The 16114-nt window shown below is 39.3% G+C and overlaps 2 protein-coding genes across 2 annotated transcripts in view; both read right to left on the bottom strand.

The window, feature by feature from the left end:
- The window catches only part of LOC109030769 (facilitated trehalose transporter Tret1), a 41794-nt gene extending 32395 nt beyond the window's left edge, over window positions 1-9399 (bottom strand). The window contains exons 1-2 of the mRNA XM_072298904.1: window positions 9214-9399; window positions 7210-7345 (exon numbers count right to left, since the gene is read on the bottom strand). Of these exons, the coding sequence (XP_072155005.1) occupies window positions 7210-7345; window positions 9214-9267 (190 nt within the window). The 5' untranslated portion in view covers window positions 9268-9399. The remainder of the gene's footprint in view (window positions 1-7209; window positions 7346-9213) is intronic.
- LOC109030772 (facilitated trehalose transporter Tret1) overlaps window positions 1-16114 on the bottom strand; it is a 44998-nt gene that overhangs the window by 5629 nt on the left and 23255 nt on the right. The window lies entirely within an intron of this gene.

The following is a 16114-nucleotide window of genomic DNA, read 5'->3' on the forward strand; positions in this document are numbered from 1 at the left end:
TGTAACTTTATTCGAAAGATACAAAATTGACTTAACCTATTCTATGTCTTACGCAAATCCCGTTTAAAAATGTTCTGACCTTTGCTTGCGATCAGAAAAAACATAAAGTGAGCTTTCCAGTCAGAAATGATCAATGAATGTCTGGAAAAACTACGATTCAGGACTGAAAATTTTGCTACGTTCGCTCGTCTGGGAAATGATAATACCTACATCCATTGAGCCAAAATATACCTACTGATCATTGTTTTTCGTAAATAAATCGATTATGATATAATTTTGGATTTATATCCGTTGATAGTGTTCTCCATTGGCAGATCCGCGGGCTTGGAGGACGAGGCGCATAAGTGAAGTTTTCGAAAAATTGAGATATTCATGACCTCAACTAAACCCAGTTTGGAAGTACATTCTGAGTAAAATTCACAACTAAAACCCAACTTTAAAGCATCAAAAAGTAAATTTAAACTTCCTTTCTGCTATAAGGATCCGTGTAATTTTGAAACTTTAAACACGCATTTCTCGAAATAGTAAAAACTGCACTTATGCGCCTTGTCTTCCAAGCCCCTCATATGTGACTAGAAAATTTATTTTGAACTCGTCATAATGCCGTTTTTCCGTGAATGTTGGGCATTATTTGTGGCAACACTACCTCAAGCTCATGGAGTGATAAAGATATCTTAACTTTGAATTTTTCGGCACTTACGCCCCCCTGCCGGTAAACTGTGTTACGTATACGAAGATAACTCAGTTTGTGCGCGGGTTTTGCTTACCTCCTCGATCCATTCATCGGAGCGACCTAATCTCTTGAACTCGGCTTTAGCACGGCTGATTTTGCCCTGTTTGACAAGCCAAGGGGGAGATTCTGGGGTGAAACTTTCGTAGACGAAGAGTAAGAGGCATAGCAATGCATAGAGGGATGATCCCATGGTCCAAGGTAATGTTGCTCCAACTACATACGTGAACAGGATTCCTCCTGTGAACATGGGCAGCGTCAACGACAAAAACAGGCTCCGTTGGTACTTGGTGCAAACCTCCGCGATGTAAATTACACCTGCTACTTCAAAACCTAAAAAACAGCCATCAGACGAACATTTTATGAATTGTGGCAAGAATATGAACGTATTTCTGCTAGACGGCACGAGAGATGGGTGGGAGAGATGAAGCGTGCTCGTTGGTTAAATGACCGTAAGAATGAATGGAAATTATAAAGCGCCAATGACGTCAGCGGCGACGAAGCCGCCGCCAACGCCCCGTTGGGGTCTTTAACTTATGAGCCCTGTCCACAACGCTCTTGTCACATGCCCACGGCTCATGAGTGCCGCATATTTTGGCGCTTAGTTCCGTTTGACAGAATGTAAAATCCCGCTTTTCCATTTCCACAGAAGGAATGACGTCCACTTTTACACTGTTTCTTGTATGTAGTTTTCTAGAGCACACCACATATTACACATATAGCAGAAATACGTCCATACGTAAACCTAACAATCTTCAAAATGATGGAAGTGGACAAGTCGCCCTATGGATCCTTGAGCGTTTCAGTCGGATGATGACAACAATAAAATCTAGTCCTGTAGTTTTTAGGGTCTCCAAGTTGATTTAGTCAAAATATCTCATGGGGTAGTAGTTTTAGTAACCAATTTTGGGGAGCAAAAACCCTTGTTAAGAGTCGTAGGCGGCAGATCGACAATCGCTGTTCAAACTTTCATAACTTTTTTTCTTTTCAAATAAATAATTTGATCTTGGTCTCATTGGGAAGCTATTAATTTTGTCTTTGAAGCAAAACCAAGACTTGCTTCTTCCTATTTTACTTTTGAAGTCATAGCATTTGTCCTCCTTCTCTTTGAACAGCCTATGTAAAGTTGTCATTTAATTTGGTTGATCCCAGAGGTGTTCAAGAGGCAAAAAGATTTCACAAATTCTGAATATGACTAAGAAGAGTCCTGATCGTTGCAAGACATTCGTTATCCATTTACCTTTTGTCTTTTGTAAAGTCTAAGAGCACAGCGTAAGAAATCAGATAATTTTATCCTAGAGCTTTATCTATCAAGGCAAATAATGATGTCTCCTGTCTTTTCTCAAGCATGTTAGTTTTGAAATTTAAAATCGTGAAATTTCACGTGAAATATTTCCGGAAATTTCCGAAATTTATGAAATATATGAAAAATTGAAGTAAAATTGCTCGAAATTGATCATTATGATGTAAAACAGTCAGAAGGCCTCTTAATGCCTGTTTTTATAACCAACAACTATTTTATTCACTTTGTTTGGAATGTAGGGAATAATTTTTTTTCTGGCTCTAATATGGGTACGTTGGCAGACAGGGAGACTCCATAGCTGCCTCTAGGACTGTTAGAGGGTAAAGAACATAGAGTAAGAAGGGTATGACAGCAAGGCTCAATGGCACACCGACACTAAGTGGATTGCACTTTGCAAGAAGGAACCAAGAGCATTCCAATGTTGCTAAGATTGTGCAACTTTATTTGCCTTGCAAATAAACACAGATTATCTAAACTAATTTTATCTTTACCCCCAGGAAACTATAACTTAAAGACGAAAATTACCTTTGTAAATTTAATTTTTTCCATGATTTCAGTAATATTATTGAATGAATATAAGATACACAATCTTAACAACATTGGAATGCTCTTGGTTCCTTTTTGCAAAATGCAATCCAAGTATGGGGATGGGGCTGAAGTCCCTCATTTTTTTGGAGAATCTTAAATAAAATAAATTCGAGTACATTATTTTTAGAGCGAATTTGTGAGAAACATGATTTTGCAACGTCTGAATTGAAGTGTAAACAAACAAGTTTGAGGTTAGGTTTTCAGTCTAGACTGGAAGAGGGAGGGTCAGGGGGGTATACATTCCATGCTTGTAGCAGTTGTAGCCCTATAAGAGAAAAAGTAATAATGAAGCAAAGGGGCTCTACAATGATTATGAATGATGCAGAATCCGTTCACGAACTTATAAATTGATTTTTGTTTCATTATAAAGGATAAAATTAGAAAATTTCGTAAATTTCATAAATTTCACAGGCTCGTGAAATTTCATGAAATATTTCACGGAAATTTCCAATCTTTCATAAGTTTCTTACCTTACATATTTTTTTCTGCATCTGGTATTCGTAAAAGTTTTCGTGAAATGTTTTGCTTTTAAGCATAACAATCTCGCACGAACGTATTACCTGGTTAAAGTATTTTAGGGCCTCCTAATGCTTTAAATACTTATATCCGAGGCAGTACTTTCAGATCGATTTGAAAATATTACGAACAGTCACGTGATCTCTTCATTTTAGTGACGTATTACTGTGCTACTTTGTGATTGGTTCATTTTATTGGCGCAGCATCGACACGTCAGCTGTTTGCGGCATTGAGCGGAAGGTTTAAGGTTATGTCATGGACCATGAGAATGAATAAGGACCCCCAACTCCAGTTAGCGGAGACATTAGCGCTGCCTATATTTTCATCCATGGCCGATGTCACCGCCGGCCGGCCGGTCCCTCTCTTCCCCGCGACCCGCGCTTCCCTTCCCCCTGGCTGAACTCCTCTTCACGCGGCCCCGCTCCCCCGCGACCTGCGCGCCCTACCTCGCGGCGTCGCGACGCCGCTGTCCGCTAGATCGCGTTGACGCACCAGCTTTAGAGGTTCCGCCGCTCTTTCCCGTCGTCTGATTTACAGTGGATCCTTTATGTTTCCATTCACCACCAACTTACGCTTGTCACAAAGTGCTTGTGGGAAGTTTCAGATCTTCGCGGTCGATCTGTAGCTTTGAAGGATTTTGCGTATAAAGAATCCCTCTTCAAATTCCATCTTCGTCAGCCTTCGGGTACATAAGTTGGTAGTAATATGCTTTGTCAAAGAAGCGCCCTTCAACGCTTGGGCTTCGTTATTGACACCAATTTTAAACTGAAGGCTAAATGAAGCTTGTCAGTTTGTCAATCGCTCTGTGCGTGGCAATGCTTTCAATTACTTCCTAATTACTTACACAGCAAGTGATATAATTCTGCTCCACCGCAAATGCATTCATGCAGCTATTCCAACGACACTCAGATCATCCTACTGCTGCATCTTTCTTGCTCAAAAATTTCTCTACATCAGAGCTTGGAAAAATTAAATGTCATGCAAAATACAAGTAGGTAACTATTTTAAGTGATCCTTCATTTTAGGAATCAAAATAAGATGTTTTCAGTTTGCTCAGTATTTCCATTCACGCTTAGATTATTAAAATATGGAAAGGATGTTTGCGTTTAATTCAATCTAAATTTGAATTTGTATATTAAGTTACTGTCCTGTTCCTACTAAATAGAATGCTAGAAAAATAAATTGAACCTCTTCAGGGTCATTTCCAACGAGAGAGAAGTATAAGTACTTTTTTACAACAGCCTCATTTTCTGTTACCGAGGAATATTCGGTAGATTTTCGAAATTTGGATACTCTGAAAAGTTTATTAGAATCGAAGAGAAATATTCTGACAGAGTGAGAGATCGAAAGTATTAGCTCCTTACCGACACCCAGTGAGCAAATTATTCTTCCTATGTAGAGATGAAACACAGAGCTAGCTGCAGCTATGATTCCGTATCCTATGGCACTGATCAGAAAATATCCTTGAATCACTATTTTTCGTCCATATCGGTCTATGCATGGCCCACAAAGAACAGCAGATAAGGGAGAGGCTGAAATTCCAAGGCTGGCTGGAAAAGACGTCGAGAATGAAATCAAAGAGAATTCCAGTTGTTGACCATCATACAATTACTTCTAAGAATAGCGGGCTAGTTGTAGTGTTTGCAAGCCTCTTTAAGGAAGTAACAATACAATTTTGAAAAATTCAATCAATTCATAATTCAATTTTACGTGAATATCGCAGATGAAATATAATAAAATTTGAATCGTGAAAAATCACGGCAGTACACGTACAGCCACCACTCACCGGCAAACCAATTCGTGCCGAACAAGCTGCTTGGTCTTGACGTCAAATACGATGTCACATTTGACTTCCATGATCTGACGCACTCTATCATTACAGGCCCTGTCCTTTTTCTATACTATGGCTAAAAAAAGTGGAAAAAAGACGATTCGAATCGATTTCCCGGCGAGAGGATTTTTGCAGTATACCGCCGTAATTTTTTACGATTCAAACTGTTGCATCATTATGATTCAAAGGCCCGATTGCTCTGTAAAAAAATTATTAAATTTTGTCGTAACAATAGTGACTTAATTGTTAGAAATCAACTTTCGTTACATTTATGTAAAAAACTCGACAAAACTGTTGAGACCGTAAAAATATAATGCAAAAAATAGCCGACAGTCCATATTTGATTTTTAGCTTGTGCGTCATTATGGATGAAATTTCGTCGTGACATGTCTCTGATTGACGACATGATGGAAAAAAGGGAACAAAAAAAAGAAAAAGAAAAAAAATTCTTTGGATGTTCTGTCCCACAGGGTGAATTCGGTCGAGGTAGGGAGTGTACGTACCTTTAAAATTCAAGTTTCCAACCTTGAAATCTTACTGATCTAAGATGAATTGACAGTCCGTTAGGTATGTATGGTTTTCAGCAGAACAAAAACATCAATTTGTTTCATCTTACATTTTGTCGCCCCTCTGATGTAAGGGCGTATCTCAATTATCATGTGAGCCTTATTTTGCATATACAAATCCATACTTTCTGGGGCTCATGCGGATATATGCCCTTCGTCAGAGGAGCCATGACTTGTCCTCTCTTGGGAATATTTTAGTGGAGATAGTCTGTCTCTCCTTCGTATTTCTTAAAATGTACAGCTATCGTGCATTATTTTTCTTAGGACGACAGTTCATCATAGCGAAGGATATAAGATGCTCATTCCGTCAATAGAAAGTTTCAAATGAATCTGTGCCTCTGCACTTGATGATGAAGTCCAAAGAAGTGCGAGGCAATTTGTGGCAACTTTGAGCCTCACGCCGGACAGTGGATCGAGTCAATCAGAGAGGTCGGACAAGAAATTTTTTATTAAAACCACAACTTTTGATGTTTCTTTCAACACATTTTAACTTTAAAGGGTGGCTCTGAAAGGAAATTTCACGAGGAAACCAATGGAACCACTTTTAGAACCGCAAAGTTTTGTATAAACGAAGTTATAAGCGTTTAAAGTATCCAAATGTTGTCCAACTTCTCCCACGACTCGATCCATTGTGCGCCGAGGAAGTTCGATGCCGATAGGGCTACGCGGCAATAAAAAACGCGCTTTAATTGCCATTAATTGGTGTTTATTGGGATCAAACGAATCTCTTGAAAAGGATTCAGTCACCACTGAGACAATGTAGCTTTGCGTCTCTCAAATTCGGAACGAAACTTTTGATATAAAATATGGCATTTAACGTGATTTGACCCAAGATCGGACTAAATACTCTTAATTTTTAACTACAAAGTCTGTCACGGATTAATCATCGATAAAAGTTTTTTGCACAAATAATAATTATTTCATATCAAATAATTTTGATGAAACTTCGTCTAAAGTATTAGAGTAGTATTATTGAATTAAGTATTTAATTAAATGTACTTTCTGGATTTAGGACAATGCAGGACCACTTCTCCCCTTCGTCATAATATTCCCTAAATTTTGTGCCTCATAAAATTGTAACAACTAAAATATTTCTGGCCTCTTTTCACTACTCTCCTCGTAGTAAGTAAGAGTAAAGTAAAATTTCACAACTCTCACCTCCTCTCTTTCCTCTGTTCCAGTTTCCAAACCACTCTAACTTTTCTTTCATACGTTATATGATATCTAATTTAATCTCAAGGAGACAAAAAGATTACACAATGAAAGGAAAAATAAATGAATAAAGAATAAATGATATAAACAAATAAATCAAACCGATTCTTTGTCCAAAGTTGTAGAGCTTCTGCTCAAATTAAAAGAACCCTCTAATAGTCAAGTGGAAAAATAAGCTATTTACCACTCCAATTTCACAGCGGCACCATGATATATTACTAACAGGATTATTACTTCCTGTAATATAGTTCAATGCATTGATGCAGACTTTTTTACTTCTTACGCTAGTTCAAAGAATTCGTCACATTCGACTTACACGATAATAAAGAGCAATGGCTCAGCATATAGGAGCTAAGTAGTACGGAACGTTGCAAATCGAGGCGCCTACTTTTTTTTAACCTTGTCACATTCAATGCAAGTAGGTACCTGTTTAATATTACCAACGATGAAAAAGAATACCTACCAATCCATGTTTCCTCATCTTTATCAACGTGAATTGGACTGTAAGCTTCTTGTAGTTGCGGCAGCAGAACAGCAGAGTGAGCCTCCACTACTCCATTGAACACAAGGATCGTAATAGCTCCCCCACACGCCCAAAACTGTAACATAAATGACGGAGATGACATCACCTCTCTTAATTTGAAAATCGGCCAGAACCTCTGATCACGCTTTAGCCTTGAGCTTTTCACGGAAATTCCGGGAAGTTGCCCTGGTAAACATTGGCAGTAGGATCTGTGTTCCAAAATACTATAGACCTATAGCCGGCTGTAAGATTTCCTATAGCTTCTATAGCGGCTATACAATTTCTTAGAGCCTTTTATAGCCGATGGCGATTAAGCTACAGCCAGGCGATAAACTGTAATAGCCCGGCTCATAGAACTATAGCCCGGCTGTATGATTTTCTTCGCTTTGCACAGCCAGCTATATGATTTTCTATCGCCTTTTATAGCCGGCTTTAAGAATTCTTACGGTATTTTGAAACGCAGCTCCTATTGCCAATTTTTACCGGGGATATACGGAGATTCAGTGTTCCAGAAAGGCCGAAATTGCACCATTTGGTTCGTGACATGTTGTGTTAAAGCTCTAGTATTGCCTCAAACAATATTTTAGCTTTTGCTTTGACAAAAAAGCTCGATTTGACAGGAGGTGGAAAAGCCTGACGTAAGAGGAAAGCTCACTTGGGTCATTAACATTACGGGAAAAGTATAAAAAATTCGGTGGTTTCACCTTTTTTAGATAGTGCTAGAGTCATTTCATTGTGATCAGTCCATTAATTCACTCAACAATTCTCGTTCACGAAGGATTTTTGCTCGAAGTACGGGTTTTTAACCGCATGCTGTGAATGGCTGTGATAGTGCGTCTGACGCACAAAAGAGATCCAAAAAAATATATAGTGTTCAGAGAAGTAAAAGCTTATAAAAACCACGATGAGCACGTTAAAAAAATTCTAAAATCCAGTACGTGAAGCTTAATTTTGCGCATCGCACGCTTTTTCGAATTTTCCGCATCCGTTTTTCATAGTCGGGAATCAGGTTTGCCGTGAGACGTATGTAGAAAACTTAACCTAAATTTAACGAACGAACTGTTTATAATTTTTCGTATGTATGGTTTGCAATCGTTATAAACAATTTGTTTGTCTTTTATTCCAATTAAGAAGAAAAAGTGCCCTAAAAGTATTAAATGGACATATTTCTATCAAACAGAACTATGTGCATTATGACGTGAGCCCTGTTATGCACATATTCTTATGAGTCTCAGGGCTCATGTCTTAATGCACATAGTTCCGTTTGGTAGAAATACGTCCAAATGTAATTGCTATGAGCGAGAAAAATAATTGATAGCAGCTTGCGATAACGTTTGTTTTTAAAAGTTAAACTTTTCTTGCATCTGTCTCACAGGTTGTTGACTACGAAGAAGAAACTGTTCGCTGGTGCGGGAAATTTGAAAATTCTGATGTGAGCTACGCACATTTTTATTCAAGGAGTAGATTTTAAACTTGGTTCATGAGCTCATCGTGATCAATTATTATCTGTGTATCTCTTCTGTGCGACAAACCCATCGGCATGTAATTATCTCCGACCTAGAAAAGATGGTCGAATTTTCACCACAAATATTGCATACCACCCAATTCACGCGTAAAACCTATAACAAGACAAACGGGCCATTTTTAATTTAATTTTTGAAATTGAGGCTTTCGATGCTATATTGAACATTTCTCTTAAAACTCCAGTATAAATATTACGAGAGAATGCCTTGAATCTCCAACCGATCAAGTTTCTAGGCAATGCGCGACAATTCTCCTCCGCTTGGACCACTCAAACTTTGATACAGATTTTTAAACGAGCCATTTTCCCCACCTTCCGTGCTTTCTGGACTTAGCAACAACAAGCTGAAACAAGTTTGTTCGTTCGTCGAAACCGACAATTTGGCCGAACCAGTTCGTGAATAGATAGAAAAAATCACTGACCGTTTTGATCCAATTTTCCGGTGGGGGCGATTTCTGCTCCTTGAAGGTCTCCATCTGAAAAGACCATAAAAAACAGCGTTGCCACCACTGATCTTAATGGGAAAACCGAGAAAAGCGCGCCGCGACCATGATGTGCCTCGCTACTTGCCGAGGGCTACGACAAACAGACTGGACTGTCACTCGCGGTCGCATCTTCGGCATATTTCAATCATAAGCCATGTTGCAAAATTGTGCACAGGAATAGCGTACCTAAGTATACATCTTAACATCTTAACACGCACATAGTTTTTTCTCTCGACCTTTTGAAAAACTGTCGGTGATAGTACCAGGAATCGTTATTTTATCATTTTTTCCATCAATAAAAAACAACTCAATCCGGGGAAAAGGCCACAAAACACGTAATACGCGTAAAAAGGGAGATGTTTCGAAGTATCGCAACTTAATTTTCAAAAGACGAAAAAAAGAGGGAGAAAAAATAATATCGATCAAAAACGGTAAAAACGAGTGAAAAAAGTTGTCTGCCACTGTTACTGCAATACCAAGACTGATTACGAAGCTCGAATATTCAGGGAGTTCCAGAACTTATGTGATGCTGGAAGTCATTAAGCGTGATCGAAGAAATCAACGCAATTTATCGAGGTGTCCGGAGTTTCATGTAAAAAAAGGCCTTATAGTTATAGGGTCCATCGAGAGACTAGAGGCATGAATGGAGTACTAGAGGCGAAGCGCAAGGGGCTGCTCCCCCCCTCCCCCCGAAATATACTTGGTCCTCTCGGGAAAGTGCGGAGATCTTGTTAAAATAACGCGTATAATTTCTTTCCCATCGTTGAAACTGTATTTCAATAAATTTTTCGGTCAAGACAGTCCATGACTGCTCTTGGAACAACTCAAATCTTCAAAATTTCCCCATTTTTTGAGCTGAGGAGGTCCTTCATAGCCCCAATTTAGTGATGGAATCCCTCACCTCCCCCCTCCCCTCGCTGGAGTGTCCCTGTTCCCTCGGACATCCTCTCTATGAGATACTTCTTTGCATCCCCAAATCGAAAAAGCTCCTTGCTCAGCCTGTGGTCAGAGGGTGTCTGTTCATCACCCATGTGCAAGAATGGTCCGCATATTCTTCTGAAGGGGCCGTCCATACATTACGTCCCCCTCTTGTTTCAATTTTTCGACCCCTGCCTCCCTCACCGTGTCCAACCCTCATCCACTGCTAGACCTCCTAAAAATTACGTCATCCTCAGCGTACCCTCCCTTTCGGGGGGAAACACTGAAAATCAGTAGATATAGTCTGCAGGGTAAGAATATGAATAATTTCTTTTATTGAGTAGTAAATATGTGTTGTGTCCCCCCCCCCGTTTTAAGGGAAAACGCAGAAAATCTATAAAAATCAGTAGATATAGTCAAATTTCAAGCAAGCATTCTCAGCCTTTTTGCCTTCAGGAAACCTTACGTCATCGATTCTTGTCCTGATCCTCCCTCCTTCTCCATCACTCACCGTCATCCACCGCTATATCCCCCCTCCCCCTGCTTGGATGACGTAAGTTATGGACGGCCCTTAAGCATCAACCAAGAGTTTACTGAAAGTTAACTACTGAGCAGACCTGCTATTTTTCTAAATAGTAAAGTTACCATTTTGCCTAAAACTGTTTCAGAGCACCAATATTTACATACTATTCGCGTGAAATCGCAACTATGGGAAGGATCCTGACACCATTGAGCGTGCTTTCAACGGGACAAGTCGATGCAAAATAAGACATATCTTGGTCGGTTCGCCGCGACGGACGACTAATAATTGTCGGGCGTGATTCCCAATCAAAACACAACTTGACACTGATCAGAGGCTCGCTTTGTTGTCGAGTTGGTTGCTTTACCGAAGATATCTGAGCGTGAATTTTTACACATGACAGAGTTAACTGCAACAACAGCTACATCTGTGAACTTGACGGGGACTCGTTGCACCAACTGTCAAGATAAATTCAGCTGTATTGCATTCACCAACCGTTGTTGCGTTATCACTCTGTCGTCATTTGGAAGATTTTAAATTTGCCGCGTTGCGAATAATCTCCATGGATTTGCAAAGAAAGGCAGACGCAGAAAAAGTACAATTGAGGGGTACCCAAAGACTATAAAGACTATAGATTTGTGGTTATGTATCAGGGTCTGACTGGCTCACATCTCAGGACGGAGACCCTTAGCCGGCTGAAGGGACGTAAAGTGATATTTTACCCGACGGAGGGGGGATAGGAATCACCCCGACGTGAAAGGGGGTCCAGGAATTTCTAACAAATCAGCACAATTTCACACTTTTTTCAGATTCGAAGTTTATTAAGTAATCGTACAGGGCAAAAATTGAAAAATTGAACACTTTCAAGTAACCGGAACACTTGTAAAATTTAAAAAATTATATTAAATCAGAGCTACGTATCACTCGCATCTATGCACCATTATTTCCAGAAGAATCGAGCCAGAGCTTGTAACCCATAATACTGTTTTTAAAAACTAAAAGTCGGAAAATGATGCATCATTTTCGGGTTTATGACCCCTAAAAATATGTACGCTGAAAAGTTCTTTTTAACTTCATCGGAAAATGAAACATTCAATCTAGAAAAAACAAGGTGAAATTTTGAAGCAGAGACAAGGCGCACTATGGGCCAGATCGTGTCCGTAGCGGCGCGAAACTCAATTTTTCGACATTTTTTTCCCTCATCAGAGGCATCTTAATCGATGCTCAGATACCTACTGATAACGAAATTTCATGGGAATATCTAAAATATTCATTATATCTGCGGTTTCCACGTAGATAGATATGCAGCATGTGGAATGTGATGAATCCAGATTTCTACAACCTGAGGCGCGCGTTGCATAGTCACTTATTTCACAGTGCACTCGTGAGCATCACACCATTATATGCATCTGACTGGTAAACTGCATTGTATGACAAGTATTTTCGTTTTTGCAGGTCCCAAAAATATTGATTTTTAGCTGCAGGGCATGAGATCATAGTTGCCCGAAAAATAAGCTTTAAAAAATGAATTTTTCAGAATTTTGTAGACTGGGTAAGTGTCTTTGCGGTTCGTTGCGCGGTTCTCTTTGGTACTTTTAGGAAGCATATATCCTAGAGATACCATATACCAAAGCACAAATGGTACTAACCGGTACAACCATATTTTTCGGATGCTTCTTTGAGGTGACCTCCTTTCCGCGAAAATCGGATATAGGGGTTTTAAGGAACCACGGTACACAGTAAAACGACCAATGAAATATTTCAACACAAATTCATGTTTTAAGGGTTTTTAAGGTTTCTAATTGCATTTCTCGCTCTTTCCACACTTTAGTGTGGAAGGAAGGGGAGGGGGTGGCCGACCAAAATCAGACAGTCAAAAATTCGTAATGGTCAACAATTATCTTAAGCCCAGTAAATAATGATAATCTTTTTACATCCGTTCACACATTCAGCAAAAATAGGACTGGTTTTAAACCAATTTGGCAATGAATATGAAAATTCTACCATCACATGGCACCTAAGTTTAGAGTAAGTGTAAGGACTTAATTATCTTTCAAGAAATTCCCACCTTGTTATACCTGAACCGGATAAACCTCTATATTTGCCTCAGCTAAAGGCTCTTAGATTTTTCTTGTGTACGATAAGTATCTTGATTTATTTTGCGACAACACCTCTGTTGTGAAATAGCTGCTTCAGGCGCCGCCGCACGGAGCCGGCGGGCGGGCGGCCAGCGCGGAACGCGCATTGCCGCCTACAAACCTAAGTGGATACTTCAAGCATTGTGCAATGCGTGAAGTATCCACTTAGGTTTGTAGGCGCCAGTGAGCCTCTCGCGCTGGCAGCACGCCGCTCCGCTCGGTTAGGCTTTAATATTTATACTCGCATAGTCAGCGTTTTTTAACTTATGGTTTTTGAAATGTCTGCACACTCTGTATTGATTATTCTCATTTAAATTGATGGGAAAAAAATATGTATCAACTTATCAAAGGAGAATAATAATATAATGTGTGTTTTTTAAATATTGGTGGTTCCGTGCCAAATTTAATGATTTTCAAAGCACTTTACTTTTTTCTTTTACATTTTGTGCTTTTATTGTGCTCCAGCGACGTGTACGCGCAACCAAACGCTCATATTACGCAATAGAATTACAAGGATAGATGATAAGATTACATTTTTTTGTTCGATGATTGTGTTTTCCCCCATTTTATAAGAAGCACAAGATCCTCTTTTTTATGGAGCAATTTCTTCGGCTTTTGACGTTCAAATCCTACATTTAGACATCTTTTCCGGCTTTTTTGACACACAATTTGGAAGGAGCAGATCAAATTACCCTAAAAATCATCATGTTTTGAACGATATGTCTGATCCAGCGGGAGTTATGAATTAAGCGCCGCTACGGACACGATCTTTCCCACCTTGAGGCGTTCGGTAAGAAAAGTAAAAATAAAGAGATGTAAAAGGTATACATGTATATTGAATGCACCATAGATCTAAAGCAGACCGCAGGAGGTCCCATTCAACAATCAATTTGTTGGCAGCGAGAATGTTTCGGGACGTCTCCGAACAATTGGAGCCTAATTTTGCTACCTAAATTGTATTGAAATTCACTGACTGATGTGGATGGCTTCTTTTGGCTCCCCTCTTGAATCTTGAGTTTTTGGCGAACCAAGTGCAGTCATATTTTAATGATATTTTCATTAACCCTTAGATGTTGAAGCCCAGTCAAACTGACAGGAGACTTGTTTAAAAAACGTGTCACACGAATTGTAAGGGACCGCGGTACATATACGAGCCGTAGATGTAGGTCTGTAAAAGAATCAAACTTCAAATTGAAAACAGAAGAAAAAATTGAGGAAACACAGAGTCGAGACGTAATCGGGCCTAGTTTATTTGAATTTTTCTCTCGAATCTGAGCGACACCTCACTGGCAGCATAGAACGGAGCATTGTGAGTTAACGCCTGACGCCATCACGCCTTCAATTTTGCAGATGCGACACAGACATCCGTCAAGCACGAATAGTTGTATATCTGCGTCGTCTTTTCATTTGCTCTATTTCCATACTGTGTTCGTTTCGTTCGCCTCATTTGTAGTGGTGCTTCAAGGGCTGCGTAAGCAACACAGCCGAACATAGGATGTACTCTTATCAATTATCATTTTGAAAAGAAAAAAAATGTTAGAAGTCTCTCAAGCGATCATAAGGGCGCACGTATAAAAATTGACTGTACTACCTCTTCTGAGAGAGTGACACATGCCGGATGAGGAAGAGGGGTGATAAAGCGTCTTTATGTTACCGAAAAGGTGAAAATTTCGAATAACAGAATTTTTTACTGATCTTAGAAATTTTATGTACAGGTATTTTGACACTTGACAAAGGTTCGAGAGCTATTTTGATGCCCCCACTTAATGACGCTCATCGTCCCCTTTTCGGAAACTACAATCCGCAAATACTTCCAATGCCTTAAAACTAATTTTACGACGGAGAGTGACCAATTTTTCGCGCAACAGAGAAAGCTAAGAGCGTAAAGCGTGATAGTGTAAGTTTTCACTGTATTTAATTGAATGTCTGCTAGTGAGTGAAATAATTGTCATTCATTACAGCTTGATTAAACCAGGATGTCCCAATTTTTCACATTCTACTCTCCAAAATATTGAGCTACGGATACAAAATGTGAATTCAGCAAATAAATAAAATAACTACATAAAAAAGAACATAAATTTTCCAGCATTTTTCTAGGTCCAGGCGCCATTGGGAACTTATTTCCTGTTTATAGTTCCAGGACCTCCATTCACCACTATCATGTATGCGAGGACTTTTCTTTAATCTTACTTTCTCTCCTTCCATACATTTGTGAATTTTCCGCATTTTTTCTCGGTCACAATGTTTTTTCTCATCTTATTTTACTACATGTGGCAGAGGGGCGAGATTGGCCTTATGGCCAGTCGGACACGGTATGTATGGAACAGCGCATCAATACGGAGCGGTCGTTTAACAGTTGGGGAGGGGTTTGGAAATAGTCTCGTCTGCACATTGAAAATAACATCGGCAGTTCTTAAAATAGAGTGTTTAACTGTGAAATTTTTAACGTGAATTTTCATAGGTGGGACCTACATTTTAAACCTGGACACTGATTTTTTAATTTTTCGTTCTTATCCTACATAACGATTTTTTTTCCCAGGAAAAATTATGAAGGCAACCAACTTAGTGACCACGTCCGTCCTAACTCAACTTTCCCTCCTGGTGGGGCACGAATCTCAGGATAGATGGAGACTAGGATCAGTCAGTTTACAGTTTTTACATCATTAAGGTCATCACGAATGCAGGAGCTCTGTGACACTTCTGAAAACATTGAGATGTTGGTAATTCTCAATAACTTCCAACTCAGTGTATACTTTGTAAAAAAAAAATTGAACGCTTCAACTCATTTTTCATCACATAGTTGAATGAGCTCAAAAAGTTCATGTATTCGTCATCCTTCATGTAATTTCCTGACCGTAAATGACTTTTCCTTGATACCTAAAAAATTCCAGTTTATTCCTTCATTTTTGAAACCAATTATCACTTCATAGTGGAATTTGGAGATTCTATCCTAGAGTCAAGTTGCGTGATTTGGACGCGATTGTCAGGAAAATTAATTGCAGGTAGAATCAATTTGAAGGCACACGTCACACTACTCATGCTCCAGTGCTGGAGTAAATTAAATCGAGTGGTCCCTACTCATGAAGTGCGATTTTGCAGTGACAGTTGAGCATCCCTCGGTTTTTTACGATGACTTCATCCTTAATTTTTGGGAAAATTTTTTGCGAAAGAGACAATGTTGTCAAATTGCCAGCCATCTGCACAATGATCCGGAATCGTGTGGACCTACATTTACTGTTGCGATATTAAATTTATGTTACTA

The sequence above is a fragment of the Bemisia tabaci genome, chromosome 3 (assembly GCF_918797505.1).
Source record: "Bemisia tabaci chromosome 3, PGI_BMITA_v3".
Taxonomy (NCBI): Eukaryota; Metazoa; Arthropoda; class Insecta; order Hemiptera; family Aleyrodidae; genus Bemisia; species Bemisia tabaci.